The sequence below is a fragment of the Ostrea edulis genome, chromosome 8 (assembly GCF_947568905.1).
Source record: "Ostrea edulis chromosome 8, xbOstEdul1.1, whole genome shotgun sequence".
Classification (NCBI taxonomy): domain Eukaryota; kingdom Metazoa; phylum Mollusca; class Bivalvia; order Ostreida; family Ostreidae; genus Ostrea; species Ostrea edulis.
Genome location: NC_079171.1, coordinates 47,532,939 through 47,552,178, shown reverse-complemented (window position 1 = coordinate 47,552,178; position 19,240 = coordinate 47,532,939). Strand labels below are relative to the sequence as shown.

Sequence of the window (19,240 nt, the reverse complement as noted above, 5' to 3'; positions counted from 1 at the left end):
ATGGATAATAAGTTTGAGGTGTCATACCATTCTTACCAGAAACAATTAAAACATGTGTTGTCAGCTTCAGCAATAATGGCAAATTTCTCGGCTTTGGATAATTAAGGGTGAATTCGATTAAAACAACTCTTGTTACACTATAGTTGAATTTACGCATGCTCAGTTAATGAACTCCAGATGTGAAAATAAAACATATCGTGTTGTGTGGTGTTTGTTTACAACATGGAGGGTAGGAACGTAAGGAATGCAAACTCTGATGGGGAAATGTAATATAATAAATTCATTGTTGTATTTACATAGGCAATTGTTTTATATCTTCTAATTATCATATAATCATTTATAATTGCATTTTGTAAAATTAGTAAACGTCAATTACGAAAAAAAAATCATTACATAGTTTTATTATTATTTAGTAAATTCAGTATTTCGACAGTCTGTACATTCGCGAATGTGATTTAAAGTTTCATTTTAGTATCCAGTTCAAATTTAAGTGTCAAAATTATGTTTCGTATCGTGTTTTTATCGATGCATTACATGTCTGGTACGAAATATAGACAAAATTAATCTTCACCCTATGTTTCTTCCTAACACGCCACTATATTGGAACACGTGTTACTCCTGGTAAAATGGGGAGTATACTTGAGTAACACGAGTTCAACACTAGTGTCGATAATTGGACATTTTATTTACAACTCTAGTTACCCGTGTAACTCAGGTGGCTTAATCGAATACACTCTAAGTGTCACTCCTGCCTCGCAACTGAGTCAGATTTCTCATGTGACACTATGTTGTTCTTTATTCCATGTTCTTGTCTATGATGAACATAGACATAATGATGAATGAATCTGATCCCTTCATTGTTTCTTACTCCCATGTAAAGCTTGGTATTAAGCATTAATTTAAGTAACTGTTCGTTACCTAGGAATCAACAAAATATACATGTACCTTAAACTCGACGCATGTACGTATTTGGAAAAGTATGCGATACAAATATGTAACTTACAATGACCAGATCATATATGTTTGAAAAAAAAAACCCGCATTCCTCTAAACGCGTGAAATATATTGCCGCTGAGAATATTTGCTGGCGATACACACACGACGCACAGAAGCTACTATATGTACATAAATGCACATAACCCACTACATGTACATGAACGCACAGAGGTTTAGAAGTCAGAATTCAAGTGGAATATGCGTACAGGTACGAACTATTGAAATGGAAATAGCAGTACTCCATTTTCATATTCCCATCTTTTATTAACACAAATTGACAATATAGATTGGTCACTTTCGTTATCGTCACCTTTCATAAGAATAAGAAACAGGGGATCCTTACTCCTCCTGGGCAACTGATCCCTCGTATGGTGCGCCCAGGGATCCGTGTCTGCCAAATTATCTATTGTATATTGCTTATAGGAGTTATGAGATTGATCACTGTTCGTTACCTTCACCTTGCACATTATAAGCATTTTAATTTATTGATTTTTTTTTTATTTCTAAGCCTATTTTCACTCCTCTCTTTATTAGATAGAACCAGCTATTTGTGATTTTCAAATGAAAGGGTTTCCATTTTACAATTGTCAAATTTAATGTCCTCGGTTTCCTAAACAAACATCTATCTACTTTCAATAGCTTCAGAGAATTATAAATCCACAGACAACTTAAAACGACAGAATGAAGTTTCACTCTCTGTCGATTAGTGATTATTATAGCACGAAGTACATAATAAAATGGACGCTAAGCCTTCACCTAGTTTTAGATTGGTAGGAGAATCCCTGCTTTTTCATATTCATTTCGTAGGTGTGTTTTTCCCCCAGAAACATGAAACGTAAATATAGATTCGGTAAGTACATGTAGTAGCAAATGACAAACTTATGAATTCCATCATGTAGTGAAAACGGACGGTCCACCTTCCCGAATTAACATTTCCGAACTTTAGACCTACATTTTCTTGTTCTTTTAATCATTTATAGTGTTTTTAAGGGTTTTTTTGGGGGGAGGGGGTGTAGCTTATTTATTTATTAATGTGTTGCCTTGCATGCTGTCTCCAACCCCGAATCTACGATTTTGAAGTTTGGGTAAAATAGCACATTTTGTGTATTATTGCTCCCTTACCATTCATTGCAAGAGGAGATATAGTGATGTGAATGTTCGTTTGTGGGTGATTTATGTGTGCACCGCGATCTTCTAGATTCCATACTCCACATGTATCTTTGTTATCAAAGAGGAAGAACCTATAATTTTGGTGATCAAGAGTAAATGTTATTACGAGGCTTGATAAAAATGATGGTGAACACTCATTGTGAGGGGATATACTCCACCTTGTAGATATTTTATTTGTTTTATATTAAAAAATTAATTATGTAGTATGTTAAAGAAACAAAACGAAGCTTTTATGTAAAGGGGGTTGTTCTAAGTTATAGTTTCCTTTCCGGTGGATGTTTTTGAGCAGAAAAGAAGATAGATGTGTTTATTAAACTGATGCTAACGATATACAGAACCAAAATGTATTTGGCATAAACGATTTACCAACATATTACTAGACCAGTACAAGATACATATGTATCATCATTGATATGAGTTAATTTTGTTTTTGAAAGGTAGTATAATTCACATGTATTGTTTTGTACTGTTGTCGTGCAATTTCAATCTCTTTTTTTGTATATGAAATTGATATTTGATGGTTGTCATTTGAACAGATCCAGCATTAAACTAATTTATCATATTTCCTTCTGCAATATCGAATCTCGGGCGGGACAGACCTAGTTCGTTAAAACGAGTAGTGACAGTTCCATCGCCAAACGCTCGGCATCAGGTGTGAATGTCACGGGTCCTCGGAGATGACATTGAAACGGATGCCATGTGTCACAGTAGATGTGGCACGGTAAAGAACCATCACTGCTCATTGGTCGGATGCGCCGAACAAAGGCCTAAATTTGAAGTTCTTCATCGGTCTTTGTGATGTCTCCATATTAGTGAAAAAATCTTGACAGAGACGTTAAATAAGATACAGTCCGTTAATAAATCCATTTGCAAGAATAGCGCATGTTGTGTTGATTATTTCATTACATATCAACCCGTGATTCATTAAATATCATCGTATTACGAAAGTCAACTTCCTAAGGGACATATTTTGGTAAAGTACATTGAAATTAAATAATATATCATGTTTGGTTGTTCATGCCTCAAGTTCCTACAATTACTAATACAATAATGATCAACATTTATTAAATAAGACTTTGACAGACGCAATTTCGACTTCAAAAGATATAACAAGACCTAAAGGGTTTGGCTTTGTAGGTCACCTGAGTGATAATTGTGAATCATTGCATTTCTAAGTGATAACGGACCATTACTACATAGATATGTGGAGTTGACGATATAGAAACTAAAGTCACCCTGTGTGTCATGTATCTTGAGTTGCTTAGTTTGTCGTTAACACCTACAATGTGTATTTTGATACACCATCTACAGGACGCTGTGGACGACTCTGTGGTTTTTTTAAATTTTAGTTTGAATGTAGTTGGATGCATAGAATCAATATATGAATAAAAATGATAACAGTTATATATAAAACGTCATCAACATTTCTAAATTTGGAGATGAAGACCGCCATCAGAGATTCTTGTCCTCTGACGAGGAAACTTTTAAATGACTTCTGTCTCGCAAGGACATAAAACAATTTAGCTAATAAAGAAGCAAATATTGTACTCATAAGAATTCCATTACACTTTTGGTAGAGCCCATCGCTAAAGATTACGAAGATGTTGTCAATAAGGAATTCATATTTTCATATCAAGTTTAGAATAGTTGTGCATAGAATCAGAGTGTTGCTTTACAAAATACATACCTGATCAAGATCTATGGTCCACGGTGAATGTGACCGGTCCTAGGAGGAGTAAGCATCCCCTGTCGACCGGTCACACCCTAATCTAATTTGTATTGCTTATATAAGCATTGAAATTTTTGAATGGCTGTTTGATATGAGGGGAATTTTGAGGTTTTTAAGTTACTAAATGTTCTTTAAATGTGTGTAGAATTCCCATTTGATAAAGTTATCGAACCTTTACTGTATTCAAAAACTTCCCCAAACCTTTACAAACAGATATGCATTGCTGGATCAAGTTGCAGGCCATTATTTTTTTTCTTCTCACCGCTGTGAAGAAGAAACCTCCAAACTTAGTAGACCGTTACGTACTCATAATAATATACAGACAGGGGTAACAATATGGATTTGAGAAATCAATTTATTAAAAAACCACCTCAATATAACAAGATCGTGGTACAAATAGTTTACGAAAATATTAATGAAAATAGTACTCTGTTTCAAAAATAAACTGCAAATGTTATGGTGTATTTGAAAATTGATATAAAATTTTATAATAATGATTGATTAAATATATATATAAAAATTAAAGGTTGTGGATATTTAAAAGTATACAGCTTAAGTACCAAAATTTACAACAACAACAAAAAACAAAAAAACCCAAAACCAAAAAATCCCACTGATATATGTGTTCATCGTATCATCGTAGCTTAGCAATGCATGTATGGTAAAATGTACTCTGAATAAAGTGAACATATTTAGAAAAAAAAGAGCTAGCATGTGCATTCATAGACAGTGCTCTTGAATTCAGTCCAACGTATCTAATAGATTACAATTGTAGTGTATATTCAGAAAAATGTGTATCGGATTTGAGGTGTAAAACGTCAAAAATTAATTCGAGAGGCTCCTTTTCTAATTACAACATGATGATCGTTTTATAATATATTTATGTTACTGATTAAATGCAAGTAAACTACATAAAAGCTACATATGTACAATTTGTGACACAATAACGTGTGGATGTCATAAAATATCTAAACCACAATAGTCATCAGTGAAATCTATGCGCAAAATGAACTCCAGTGAATATTCAATGCGTCTTTTAAAACTAATAGCCGAAGTTGTTGACCCGCCCTGACTTGGAAATCATAAATTGAATACAATTGAATCGACAGTACGATACTACCTTATTCTATCAACAAAATATTAGACTAATTGTTTTTTTGGGGGGGGGGGGTTGCGTGTTATTTTCCTTTCCATTCGAGAGGTTATTCACTTATATTGAGACATTATCAGCTTGAATTGAAATGATACAACATTTTGATCTATGCATGGCTCTTATGACCATGCAAATTATGTATGATATCGTGAAATGCCGATCCTGATTGGGGACTTCCGTGTTGAAGTTTATTACTGAAAAACCCGTTACTTTCACATTTGGGTGTTTGGCGTAGGCAAACTATTTCGGGACATGTTTGATTTTAAATATTTTGGAAAATACCCACAACATATGTAGGGTGTAAGTGATTAAATATAAATGTTGATCCCTCCCCAGTGCTATGATTTGAACAAATTTGAATTAACTTTGTATGAAGATGCTACTATTCTATTTGATAAACTGTGGACAAGTGGTTTGGGTGTTACATATATTGTGACCGACATTTGAATCACTTATGACGATCCTATGTAACGCATTCATTGACAATGCTTTTTGTACAGAATTACGATATTTCGACAAAAATATACCATGATATTTCGCATTAATATGTATTGAAGTTCGGAATATATAAAAATAAAGATTTCATCCAATCTTTAGAAGTGTATGTACTATTAGGGATAAAATTCATGTATTTCATTATTATTTTACAGTCCCTAAAATACAGCAAAATATGTCTAATAAAAGATGAATATAACGAACAGTGATCAATGTCATAGCTCCCACAAACAATACAAAATAGAGAGTTGGACAAACACGGACCTTTGGATATATCAGAGGTGGGAGCAGTTGCCTAGGAGGAGTAACCATCCACTGTCGACCGGTCACACTCGCCCTGAGCCCTTTATCTTGATTAGATAAACGGAGTTATATATAGTCAAAATTATTGTGACATAAACAGGCTAACATTAAGTATGAAACAAGTCGGACAGCATTTGACCCAATGATAGGCTGTATTGACAAACTAGATTGTTTTAATAACCATAGATTTTGCGAAATGCTAACTATAAACCGAGACTGGTCATACCTCTGCACCACCAACTTGGAGATACTTTTTGCCGCACAACACAGTGCGTCGGGATAAACAGTGAAAAACATTGAAGATATGGTATCTAGAATAAAAACAAGGGTCGGAATGTCCAAGGAAACGGATTGCATATGTGTCGAATTAAGCAACGTTCACTGTACTGGAAAACTGCTCTATGGAGACTGCGATGTGAAGTTCCTGAAATGTTGATAATCTTAAAATGTTATTGCAGGACATATGACAACTGACGAGTATAGACCACACACAGATGCCCAAGTAACTCGGATTGATTATGAAAATAATCTTAAATATCTTTTACCCATGCTTAATATTTATCGTGCTTGATTCATAGATTAGAGTTATTTCTCTTTATCCCCATATTAATTCTTTACGTGGAAGCTGGGTAGTTTAATGAATAATCACCTTACCATTATATCAACATCAAGTTACTTTTTTTTTCAGGTAAAAAATTGAACTATGGCAAAATTGTCATAAACTATACAAATGCATAATCACTCTGACCCGGACGGCATTGTTTGTTTAAAAACAATCAAATTATGACTCATAGGTTCGATTGAAAATGGACATTGGATCAGGAATGAAATACCTGCAAAATACAGGTTTGAAATATAGCATGACCAACATCTCACAGAAATGCTGTCTTTTAAAAACTAGCTGTATGCAGTTGATCACATTCAAAATACTTTTAAATCCCGATCGAAATGCTGCAATTCTTAAATTGACACAGAAAATCAATTTCAGATTTTGTCAAATACAATTGCTTTATTTGTAGATTTTGTAAACCGATCCACTGCTTTTCTTAAACCAATTGCAATAGACTCGTTGCTGTTACTTGCACATTCTGCTTTCAGAAAATCAATCTGATCTCCATAAACCATCCCGATTGCATACAGTTTATCCTTTTCCCGTGTCAAGACGATCGCCCCACTATCCCCTCTATCAGAGAATTTCCCGTGTGCATTAGATGCATCAGTGCTTTTCGGCACGATGATCATCACATCACCACCAAACATTTCAAAATCGTCAATTTTCTCAATAAAGCCAAATGTTTCCTTCGTTTCTGCCCCAAATTTGAAAACTTTTTTGTAATTCAAACTTGCTTTTGAGAGTTCATCGACAATGACTTTTTCCTTAAGTATGCTTTTTTGCAACCTTCCTAACATGCAGGAATCTAACTGGATAATGGATATATCGTGTAAGTTTAAAATCGGATTTTCGTTTCCTGTTGGCCATATGCAATGGCCAATCCTCTTTAAACTCTCACTGAAAGAATATTTTGCAATTTCCCCTTCATGAAAGAGGTGCCCCGAAGACAGAATTACGACCTCTGAACTCTCTAGTGAATTTCCACGCGTAGGGTCTTTCAATTCCCCGAAGATTCCTATCGTTCCTTTTCTATCTCTGTCAGCATTCTCCAAGAACTCTCCACATTTGACAGTGCAATGTGGCTTAAATGATGTATTTGCCAATGCGTGAAAGATTACTTTTCCTTGGAAATTCTCTTGGATGGATTTTCTAATTGGTAACATGAATTTTTCATTCTTCACGACAAGGTTTTCGTTTTCCAAGATATACAAAGTGTCCCCGTAGAGCCTGTATCCAATGACTCCAAATCGAATTCCACTGAAAGTGATATGCAATAATGATGTTACGCACACGCTGATTACGTACATGTGAAATATTTGGTTACTGGTACACGAATAAATCAAGAAAAATCATTTCATATAATTATTCCCGTATTCATATAATCATTAACAGTACCCGTGTAAATAGTTCGATGGATAACGAGCAAAGAGTTCAAAAGATAATGGGTGAACTCTATTTTCTAGTATAATTTATTCTATAAGGACTACAACTTTATGTTTGTGAAATAAAATGCTCTCGATACATGGTTAAACGAGTGGCCGTCAGGTGCAAACCAATATTTACCTATTGTTCAAAGAAGGTGATGTACATGATATGTTACATTTAGTGAAATATAGGACAACTTTTCTTACGCTTTGATTTTTCCGATGCAAGCTTCTCTCAGCTTTGACACAGTTATGGATTTCCTTGAATGAAGTTTTCCTATCAGAATTTCCAGCTGTGACTTGTACCAACTAAGATGGCGAGTTATTGTTTTCGTTTCCAAATCAGATAAAAACCTAGACAAATTTGATTCGAGTATGGCATAGAGTCCATCGTAGATGACCCCTTTGTCCCCATTTGCTCTGATGATATGAGAAGCTGGACATAAACTGTGACCCTTGACCAGCTTCATCTTTTTCTCAATTCCATCCTGCGATTCAATTACGATAAACAAACGCGAATCTTCAACATCTTTCACTGCATCACCCACCTCCTGCAATGTTACCTACAGTAAAATATATCAAGACATATCTCTAGATGTTAATAAATGTTACGCCTTGACAAAAATATACAGTTTGCTACATATGTAGCAAACATCTGTAATGAGATTGATAATTGTTCGCTATCTTCAACTTTCATATGGAATAAAGATACATTCTTTTTATGGGGAAATATATTCTTCTAACTTTAAAAAAACCCAGCTTTATTAAGTCTCAAGGTTAACATAATGCTTGTAACAATAGCATATGGATGAAATGTAATATTTTGTGTTTAAAATATGCATCGTAATGCTTTTATGTAACTAATTACCACAGGAAAACATGTTTTTGAACGTTTATCGGATTCGTGTATTTAACATATGATGATTTAGTAATGTTTAAATGTAAATGTGACGTATACCTTGTTTTCATTCCAAAATGATACTCCAAGATAGCATACTACTATGTAGTCCTTTTCTTTAAGTAATCTTGTTCCAGCTGTGAATAAAGAGATGTACATGACCATATATTCTACAGTATTAGTGTTTAATCATTTTTACCTCTTTCAACACTGCTTTCAATAGCAGAGAATCTGAATTGCAACAATCTCCTTGCTCCCCCCAAAAAATTCAGAAGAATATGTAGTCGCCATTGTATCTGCCCGTTCACCTGAGCTCATATCATCACAAATTGATATAATCGATCACACTTGTTCTCGAGACAATTAATTGTAAACCAAGGCCATTTTTGGGAAACTTCAAGGGCACTCAGAACACATAATTGTCTTTATGTGAGCAGATTTTAAAGGTGTCTATCTCCCAAACTTTTCATCGGAAATTGATCATAATTGATAACAAACATTTCATAGACGATTTTTGGACCAAGATAATTGTTGGTAGGATAAAAGTCACTTGGATAATATACTTTATTGCATCTTTTTTGGAACATGAATTGATCTTGAATATAAAGCTTTCATTTCAACAATGGTTCAACATTGATCGATTTTTTGCACCAATATTTTGGAAAGGTAAATGTCACTAAGAACATATATTTTATATGAGGAAAATGGTCCTTATCTCAATAATTGTTTGAAACCGCATTGATGATATGTCACGCAGATAAGTAATAGGCAAATACCTTCCAAGCAAATGTCAAGGAATGCCATTTTCTAACGATCAAGGTCACTAAAATATATTGATATATATATATATATATATATATATATATATATATATATATATATATATATATATATATAAAACTTCTTCATTTCTACAGTATTTTAGCTGTTATTGATCGTAGTATCAGTCGTCATATGAAGTTTGGGGAGCATCCATGGGTTTACTGATATTGTTTTGCCAATGCGCATGGTACATGGTAGTTTCTAACTCACGAATGTGTTTGATGACGGAACCCCCCTTATCCGATCATATCAGAGGACCTATGGCTTCCTCTTCTCGTTTTAGTTACTTTGTTAGCGAACGGTTACTGCCAACGTATCACTCACTTCAAAAATGTTCTTAATCATTGACAATATTGAATATACGTAAACATTAAGCATACATAATATGACATCGAATATAAATTGTATATATCCGCGCACATACATATTGATTTATCTAAAATTATCATTATATTGAAATGCGTTTTATGTTCCAAGGCAGTGCCGTGTACACAGTTTTACAAACTTTGAAGGTTTGGACATTTCTATCATACAATTAGTAACTTCAAAATATTGAGAGTAGAAAAAGGGAAAATAGAGGGAGTCGAGTGCTGAGAGCATAGCGTTCAGAACAAGTCGTACATCAAAGGTTAAGCAAGTCACAGTGAAGGCAGCAGAAATGAAATGAATATATAGCATAAAATTTTTCAATCACATCCATGTATATATTTTTTTTTATGTTTTAATGATTTTCAATATAAAACCCTGGGAGAAAACTAAAACGAGCAAATTGTTTCAGCTACCTAATCTTATTCATGTAATGAATATTTGGCAAATATATATTATTTAAATTGAACCTGAGCAAAGCATGAACATTATAAAATATGTGCATACATGAAGTTGCGATCGTTCAACGGGTAGCACTGTCAACATATTAGCATATGCGTAAAGTAATTAGGGTACGGATTATATCGGGAAGAGTTTGTAATTCACAGTACCAGACGATTTTCCGTACAGTATCGAATGAAAAGACCGTGTCTTCAAGATACCACACGTGCATCAACTCTTGGTAGGACTTAAGGTACCCATGTGTCCATAGGAACTGTACGTCGTAGATTAGATCAGGAGGGATACAGGAAAGCAAAATTCACAAAACATATAATATAGGTAAAGTCAACAGATAACACTAAATTATATAGTGCCGAAGAAAACAAGGTAATGGAAACCTGAACAGTTTCAGAAAGGTATTTTCTCAGACGAAACACAGGTAGGGATTGAAAAAAACCCTGAGTCTATGGAGCAAATCATCCGAGATATGGAAGCTTTACTGTCTGAACCAACATAAAACACACTTGGAATTACGCTGCATGTTTTGGGGGTGTAACATAGTGCACCAATGCTAGTATTGGTGTTCCTGTACATATAAATGGAAATATAAAGTCAGTAAAGTATATTGAATGGTTGGCTAATCAGCTTTGGTATGTAGGTCTGTTGCCAAAGAGTTTAGAAGTTGGAATTCATTTTTCAAGACGACAAAGCCAGCCCTCATTCCTCTAGACATACCAATCCGTGGAAACAAGAAAACGGTATTCCAAACGTCAACGGGCCTGCACAATCCCCAAAGCTTAACGACAAGATTTGACATTGCATCAAAACCATACTGTCCCGTGAGATATATAACATTGAAATCCGGGATGAGCTAATGACCTGCATTATAGGAATCGGTATGACCTCTCTAAAATAAATCGGAGCTTATATGTTTCAATTTCCAAAAAAAGCTTTGCAAGAAAATACTAGTACAATAAGTAATGTTTAATTCACTTTAATTTGTTTTTGTTCACCATGTACCACTACATCCCCTACGGGGACCCCACCCATTATAGCTGCTGTTTCAATTGTGATGACGTCAGCCACCTTAGTTACATAACTTTTGGTCATTCAGTGTAGTGACACATTTAAAAATTAACTTTATCTTCCAGCTACTTACTTTCATCGGACTTTGTTGTCTCTGGAGCAAATTCAAAAAGCTTCAGACATGTATCCTGTATATTATCCGATCCTCCATGAATGAAGATCAGTCCATCTAACGGCTCACTGTCATTCCTCAAGGCGTATGTTTCTTTGGTTTTTCTCCAAAGAAATGATGATTCTTCAGCAACGTATTTGTAAAGGTTAAGTTCTGATGGACCAAATTCAAATGTGATTAAGGAAGGTTGTAGTCTGTTAATTCTAAACTCTTCACAAGATGAACTGAAAATAATTAATCATCTAGTTTTATTGATGCATCGACTATGTTATACAGTGGTCTGAACTTACAAGTTTTTTTTATCGGAAACACATTATGTCGTAATAACCAGCGGAACGCAATTACAATATGAAATGTTGAATGAAAAAAAAGGTCCGAATTGACAGCAAAACGAGGTACACAGGTGCTGGATTATTCAGTGTTGCTGCAGTAGCTTTACAGATATCGATTACCATTATATCTGGAAATGCAAATTAAAAGACAATTCCCAGCATTTGAGCAACTCATTTTTTCAACAACAAAAAAATCAACAGAATCTTCATATTAAACACACATAACATATTTCATAACGTTAGCAATCAGTAGTTCTGATAGTGAACATGCAAAATAACAGAACACTTCAAATATTTTGAATGATCATTGATCCTCTGCAATGTTCGGTAACTCGAACTGCATGTGTCAAAAGCACCAACTGCCACATCACAGGGTTAGTTCTGATGATATAACGGTATTTGACCTCTTTACAGAGACTTTACGGCAAGTCTAGGGATACGTTTCAGATTAAGCAATTCTACTGTGATAATTTCGGAAATATTGATGACCAATTATATCTCGAAATGCTAATGATGAAACAATATCAAACAGTTGTCAAGTTTCACCCCCTTCCCAAAATGAAAATCATTTGAATTTTCATATTAAACACAGATGGTAGGGTAAATAACCAAAGCGATCAGTCGTTCTGATCGTGAGTATGCAAATGAATGCAAAATCACAAATATTTGTAATGAACGTTGATTCTCCATAAGGTTCAGTAATTTAATTCTTGTTGTATTCTAGTCTCTGATTGGTCAAATTCCAATTGAGAAATGCAAGTTGCTTTTGTATAACCTGGTTTGGTAAAGGGACATGCACCATTGACAACAAGCTGTCGGAACTGGAATTTTTCCTCTCTAAATTTACATCGCAACAGCTAGCACATCACATAATGGGCTGTGATGGTATATATGAATTTCAGTGCCTTCAAGGCAAACCTAGGGATACCAAGCGAACAAAAATATTTGCTGCTCTCTCTAACTTTTTGGAAGAACCATAACTCATGATATTTAAGTTAAAGTTTAAAACAGTCATGTATTGTCTTCGTTGTATTTCTGGACACGATGATTTTTTTTTTGTTATCATTTTCATAATCACTTCTACCATAAAATTGTATTGTTAAGCAGCAAACTAGTAAGCATAAACTGATTTGACTTGGAGTTTTTTTGTGTGTGTTTTATTTACTGTTCAGGTAACGGCCAATGATCTCATCAGATAACTTGAATATATTGACATGCAGTGTTGAATTCCTTATCATAAGTATTGCATCAAAAGAGAAACGTTTTTTTTTTTCATTTCGTCCCTAAGGGATGAAGTACCTAGAATTTTATTTTCACAACACTAAAATCAATTTAATTTTCAATCACATACAAATGGGGTATTTGTTTTATAGTACAGTAGTTAATATCATCCCTCATTATGAGCATGCGAATTCAGAAAATAGTCCTAAAAATTCGACCACGTTAAAATATCTAAAACCCATTTCAATTTATATTTCAAGAACATACAGGTCAAAAGCTCTGATCATGCGAATGCTAAAAACATTGCAAAGTGTTTATAAAGTTGAACATTGATGATCGGTACAAGAACTGCAGCTGTGACCTTCCATTTGAATCGTGTGAAAATAGATATTCTTTTGAATTTATATCACATGCACATGCTAAAATTGACAATCACCATTGATAATGAGCATACCCATTGCAGATAAAATTGCAATCAGAATCCAATCATTTGATTACTTTCAATTTAAGTGCATCCAAGCCTGACTGATCGATGACTTGGTGCTGAAAATACAAGATCTGAAAAAAAAATGGAATCAATCTGATTTCTTTATAAATAATAGCCATCATCACCTCTTATCTTAAACATGTAAATGTAAAGAACATTTCGTAAGATTATCCCTAAATGTCACCATGTAAAAACATGATTCCCATGACTTCTCGAGTCAAATCCTTCTTGAACAGAAGCTTTTTAAAAGATACCGACTTATTTTCACTAGTTTAGGATCATCTTTTGAAAAAGGTGTGATCTTTCAATTGACCAGCTTTTAATCCCTTCACCTAAGGATGTTTTATTACAACTTTGGTTCAAATTTGCCCAGTGTTTCTAGAGAGGAAGTTGAAAACGTCAATATATTTCCGGAAGGACGGACGCCGGACAAAATAAGATGAATAAAGTTCACTTGAGTTTCAGCCAAGGTAAGCTAAAACATTGCTTTGTAAATTAGGTATTGGTGACTCATCGCAAAACAAAAGTTGTTTTTAATGCATAGAAGAAGAATTATACGTGTTCTTATAACTGTGAAGACATCCAATCAGTAGTATTATCACCATAAGCATAACACAGTTCAAAATTACCTGCTACGTACATTGTGGGACGGTTCGGTGCGTCTTGTGTTTTAGGAAAAAGAAAAAAAAATATCATTTTGAAATGTTTTTATTTTTGTGTCATTATATACTTTAGGTGCATTCCACTTGTGCTCAACATTTGCAAACATAGATTTACCTCATTTGCAGTCTTGGGATTTTAATTGGCTTCGGTGGATTTCCATATAAACCTAAAATGAGAATGTACCGATTGCTTTTATTTCATAATAATGCAAAATATAAATTGCACTGTGTTCATAGCAAAATCAATCTGAGTTTCTCCATTATTAAAAAAAACCCAAATAAACTTTCAACATGTCTGTTTAAAACAAAGAATAATCAATACATGAGGTGCAGTATTTGAAGTCAATATTACTCAAGATAAAATTTCCTAACATTGCATGACATAAGCATGTAGACAGCTTGTCTGCAGAAAATAAATAATTGATCAACTTAAGCCTGAGAAACAGAATCCTTGTCGATAAAATCAATATTCAGGCATGATAAAGTAGGATGAAATTACAGGGCTTTCAACAGTCTCGTTCAAAGTCAGCCTGTCGCAAATTATATGGTCGTTATAACGATCTATTTTAGCAATGCAACCTATCATTTGATCAATGCTGTCTGACATGTTTCATGCCGATTGTTAGGACGTTTCTGGAACTCTGAATTTGACTAGGGGTTACTTTGTCTATGGTAACTACCTGATCATGAGATATGACTAAATACATGTGTGGCCGTTCGATAATGGGATACTTGCTGCTCTTAAGACCAGATCCATGGGGAGTCCAGAAGTCCGTGTTTGTTCTACTCTAAAATTTGAATTACTAAATTGATCAGTGTTCATTATCGATGGGTAGAGGGAATTCATATTAGTAACCACGTCATTTCTATTACGAAGCGAAGCTCTTCCACTTCTACTGAAGTACTGTACCACGAACGGTGTGTTGGTGTGAGAAATGTATTTGATGAAAGGCGAAAATAACGAACAGTGATGAATTGCATAACTCCTATAAGGAATACAAAATATAAAGTTGGGGAAACACGGACCCCTGGACACACCAGAGGTTGTTTGTCACTTGCAATTTCATAGTAGGATAGAAGTCGTTTTTTTTCCAAATACATATACATGTATATATTAGCAGATAATGAAATGTATGTACACTGTGTAATTAAAGAATATCACAGAGAATAGGTCACAATATGATAGTAGTTAGGGCACTTCCATCATGAACAGAATGTTCTTAGTTCAATCCATACCGAGGACAGTGTCAAACTTATGACTTGTTAAAGAAAACAGTGGCTGTTCCGTCACCAACTGTTAAATAAGCGAATACTACAATAGGTGTTGTCACGATAAGACACAAAAACTCTTCCATTTTACGATTTTCAACTCCAAGCATAAGTTATTTTTTGACACTCCCACAAGTTACTGAAATTACACCCCAGTATAGGTGAGAATTCAGAGAGTGGAACGTAAATTAACAAACAAAACAGCAGGAAGTGACAGTTCACCATCTTACAAGTAAACAACTCTACCTACATGTATAAAATACCAAACTATATCGCACAACCCTTATAATGGAAGAACTCTGGGGTCATTTTTTTTCCGTTTAAACACTTACAGAAGGCTAGTGACATTTTTTTCTTATTCTGGAGTGTTTGTCTCACTTACTCACTCTTCGCGCACCAGTGACGTATCTGAAAGGGGCTATGAGGGTATTCTCACCTCTGTTGAGTTATTTATGAAATTGTCATCTGTCTGCCATTTATGGTATTCGGTGCTTTTAGACGGGGAAGCAACCGTATATGGCTGTAATTTCTACCTTGATGTTCTTCCAGGATTCACCCCTGTGCTTTTCAAATTGCTTTCCTTACTTTTGGATCATTAGAGAGATGTATTTCAATACAATATCACTAAGTAGACATTAACGGCAAACTGACAACTCAACTGTATAACAAACGGGATGCTTTCAGCTTCTCCATCGTCAACTTCCCACATTTATGTAGCAATATTCCATTATCACCTGCATATGGTGTTTATATAGCTCAACTGATTCGATATGCAAGAGCTTGTTCTGGGTATAGTCAGTTTTTAAATCGAGGTAAGCTACTGACAAACAAGTTGATGGTACAGGGATTTCAACAGTCTCGATTGAAGTCAGCATTTTGCAAATTTTATGGTCGTTATAACGATCTAGTTCGTCAATACAACCTCGCATTTGGTCAAATCCTGTCTGACATGTTTACAGATTGTTAGGCCGTTCTTGGCACACTGGTTTTGAATGTAGGATAACTCCGTTTCCTGATCAGGATATAGGGCTCAAGGCGAGTTTGACCGATCGACAAGGGATGCTTACTCCTCCTAGGCACCTGATCCCACCCCTGGTGTGTCCAGGGGTCAAATTTTACCCAACGATCTATTTTGTATTGTTTATATGAGTTATGAGATTGATCACTGTTCGTTATCTCGCCTTTCATGCTTCATACCAAGTCTGGTAACTGACACATATTATTCAGAAAGCGTGATACCCTTCCTTGACGTATTTAATACCGATTGTTAAGCCGTTCTTGGCATACTGATTTGACTGCGGATAACTCCGTTTACCTGATCAGGATATGGGGCTCACGGCGGGTGTGACCGGTCAATAGGGGATGTTTACTCCTCCTAGGCACCTGATCCCACCTCTGGTGTGTCCAGGGGTCCGTGTTTGCCCAACTATCTATTTTGTATTGCTTGTAGGAGTTATGAGATTGATTACTGTTCGTTATCTTCAACTTGCATGTTAGTGCAATATTATAGTGTCGAACGTATATTTCTCCGTATTGCTTCATTGTCTACCATTTCAAATCGTTGTTTTCGTCCTGTGTTATACCTATACATCCTAAGCAGATTTGTTTTGTCATAGATAGTTGCTACTTTGAACGATTTGATTATAATTTGAATAACTTGAAAGGTGTTTTCATTTGTCTTGATCAAGTCAATTCTTACATTGATACTTTGAGAAAATTTCAACAATATATTTTAACTCACAGTTACCTATATCAGCACGTCTCCTTGTTACAGCGCCAGCCATGCCGTTTCCAGGTAGATCAAACTTCAGATTTCGCGCAGTGTAACATCTAGTGAAAATACAAAATGTGATCCTTTATTTAAACGGATCTGATTTCTCAATTATTTTAGTAATACATCATTCAGGTAGTTTACATCTTCTGATTTCTCTCGTTTGTGCAGTGTTAACATTTGGACTTTTTTCAATTTCTCAATCTTCAAATTTCGCGCAGTGTAACATCTAGTGAAAATACAAAATATGATGCTTTATTTAAATTGATCTGATTTCTCAATTATTTTAGTAATACATCATTTAGGTAGTTTACATCTTCCAATTTCCCTCGTTTGTGGTGTATTAATATTTGGACTTTTTCAATTTCTCGGATGTGATTGGTCTGATAGTTGTAGTATTTATAAGAAACAATGATGGTGAATTTCGCGGTCTTTGCCTATATCTAGGTTAAGATAAAGCAATCGTTCAAGATTATTTTCAGATGTCTAAGTCAATTTATGTGCACATTCATGTTTGGTAAGGATATATGTGTTTGTATAGAAATCGTAAATACCATGGCCCCTTGGACAGGAATTAAGGCGGTCAAAGGTAAAAACTACATGGACCTCAAACGACCATACATATTAATATTGAACACATGTGTTTCTGTGCCATATGTAAACTTGATAAACCCTGGACCAGGTATTTAACTTCATGCTATAGGAATCATGCAGTAAAAACTTACCATTCCATTTTGCATCATGGAGAAAAAATAAATTATGCCTACGACATAGATTTTCATCATTACCGGGAAGGGTTGTCCGGATTCAATCCCGGTGTCAAACCCACGACGTTTGAAATAGGTAACATCTCTTCAGTCATCAATCGCTCGACATTAAAAGGGGAAGTTAGTAGTATTTCAATAACGAACCCTCAATAATAATGTTGTAAGCGCACTACTGAAGTCAAAATATTTGATATTCCATCTAAAGTTTGTGACCTTTTTAAATCTGTGAGAAATTTTCGAATTTGACGTAGAACAATAACATGAATTCTTGATTATAAAATGATTATAAACTTGATTATTGTAACATTTCTATTCTCATTTACAACCAAAATACGAAAACATCACCCTTTTAATTAATTTTAAATATTTCACGACCATTAATATGTGTATATATTTGAATATTGATGTCTACCCTTGACTTTAAAATTAATTATCATTTTTTAGAAAAGTTTGAAATATATTTTCCATACAAGAACTAATGACTTAATGACGGTTTATATCGACACTCTTTAGGTGTTAAAAACCCACAACATTGGCCAAATATTCGCAAATCCAAACACCCAATTAGGACCGATGCTGAATAAAACCATGATTCTCATTTCTAACAGTAAATGTAAGAGAACTCACCATAAACATAAAAACTTGCAAATATCCAAGATATTCCAATGGTTTCATCCATCTGGCAACTACCATGCTGCAAGTCGTTCTTGTTTATAAAACTCTAAATGTCACATTGCATATCAAGAGATCGAAAATTGATTGTGATACCATGCGTTTAAAAAATATATAATGGGATTCCCATGTTATATTCAGTGAACGTGAAGTTCGTACATTCAAATACCCGATATCTTGGAATAATAGCATTAATCAATATTTAATTGATACTCGAAACGTATGGTTATTTGAAAAGCAGATTGGGTACAGGAAATGTGATGAATTTTATTGGCCTTAGATTTTGCAAAATTACCTCTTGTCAAACTAAAGATAATCATCGGTGAAGGCATAAAAGGCACAACTTGTTTGTTGTCAAACGACTTATACTTTCTCATTCAGGATACACCCTTTTTTAATTAATTGGAAAGAGATTGATTTATATATACAGGGTGTTCTTTGCATTATGACA

The 19,240-nt window shown here is 34.5% G+C and overlaps 1 protein-coding gene and 1 long non-coding RNA gene across 3 annotated transcripts; both read right to left on the bottom strand.

Annotated features, from left to right (window-relative positions):
- Positions 1-4,234: 4,234 nt before the first annotated feature.
- LOC125661349 (uncharacterized) lies at positions 4,235-18,892 on the bottom strand. 2 transcript variants are annotated; one of them, XM_056146258.1, is made up of 7 exons: positions 18,745-18,892; positions 17,327-17,409; positions 14,426-14,477; positions 11,570-11,832; positions 8,842-8,918; positions 8,091-8,446; positions 4,235-7,716 (listed from the first exon to the last, which is right to left on the bottom strand). In XM_056146258.1, exons 2-7 carry the CDS (start codon positions 17,361-17,363, stop codon positions 6,831-6,833), a joined length of 1,671 nt encoding a protein of 556 aa, XP_056002233.1. In that variant the 5' UTR covers positions 17,364-17,409; positions 18,745-18,892; the 3' UTR covers positions 4,235-6,830. The 2 variants fall into 2 exon arrangements, with proteins under 2 accessions (XP_056002233.1, XP_056002234.1); XM_056146259.1 differs by lacking the exon at positions 18,745-18,892 and having other exon boundaries at positions 17,327-17,485.
- LOC130049134 (uncharacterized) lies at positions 11,995-14,304 on the bottom strand. The gene is made up of 3 exons (XR_008797643.1): positions 14,289-14,304; positions 13,660-13,719; positions 11,995-12,068 (listed from the first exon to the last, which is right to left on the bottom strand). It is a non-coding gene; the product is annotated as an uncharacterized LOC130049134 (long non-coding RNA).
- Positions 18,893-19,240: the final 348 nt, after the last annotated feature.

Bases quoted from the DNA above. Each gene is read 5' to 3' on its own strand.
- LOC125661349 (XM_056146258.1), bottom strand. From the start codon at position 17,363: ATGGCTGGCGCTGTAACAAGGAGACGTGCTGATATAG. The intron at 14,478-17,326 runs GTAACTGTGAGT...TTCTCATTTTAG, and splicing joins AAGGAGACGTGCTGATATAG to GTTTATATGGAAATCCACCG. The intron at 8,447-8,841 runs GTATACGTCACA...ATTTTACTGTAG, and splicing joins CATTTTGGAATGAAAACAAG to GTAACATTGCAGGAGGTGGG.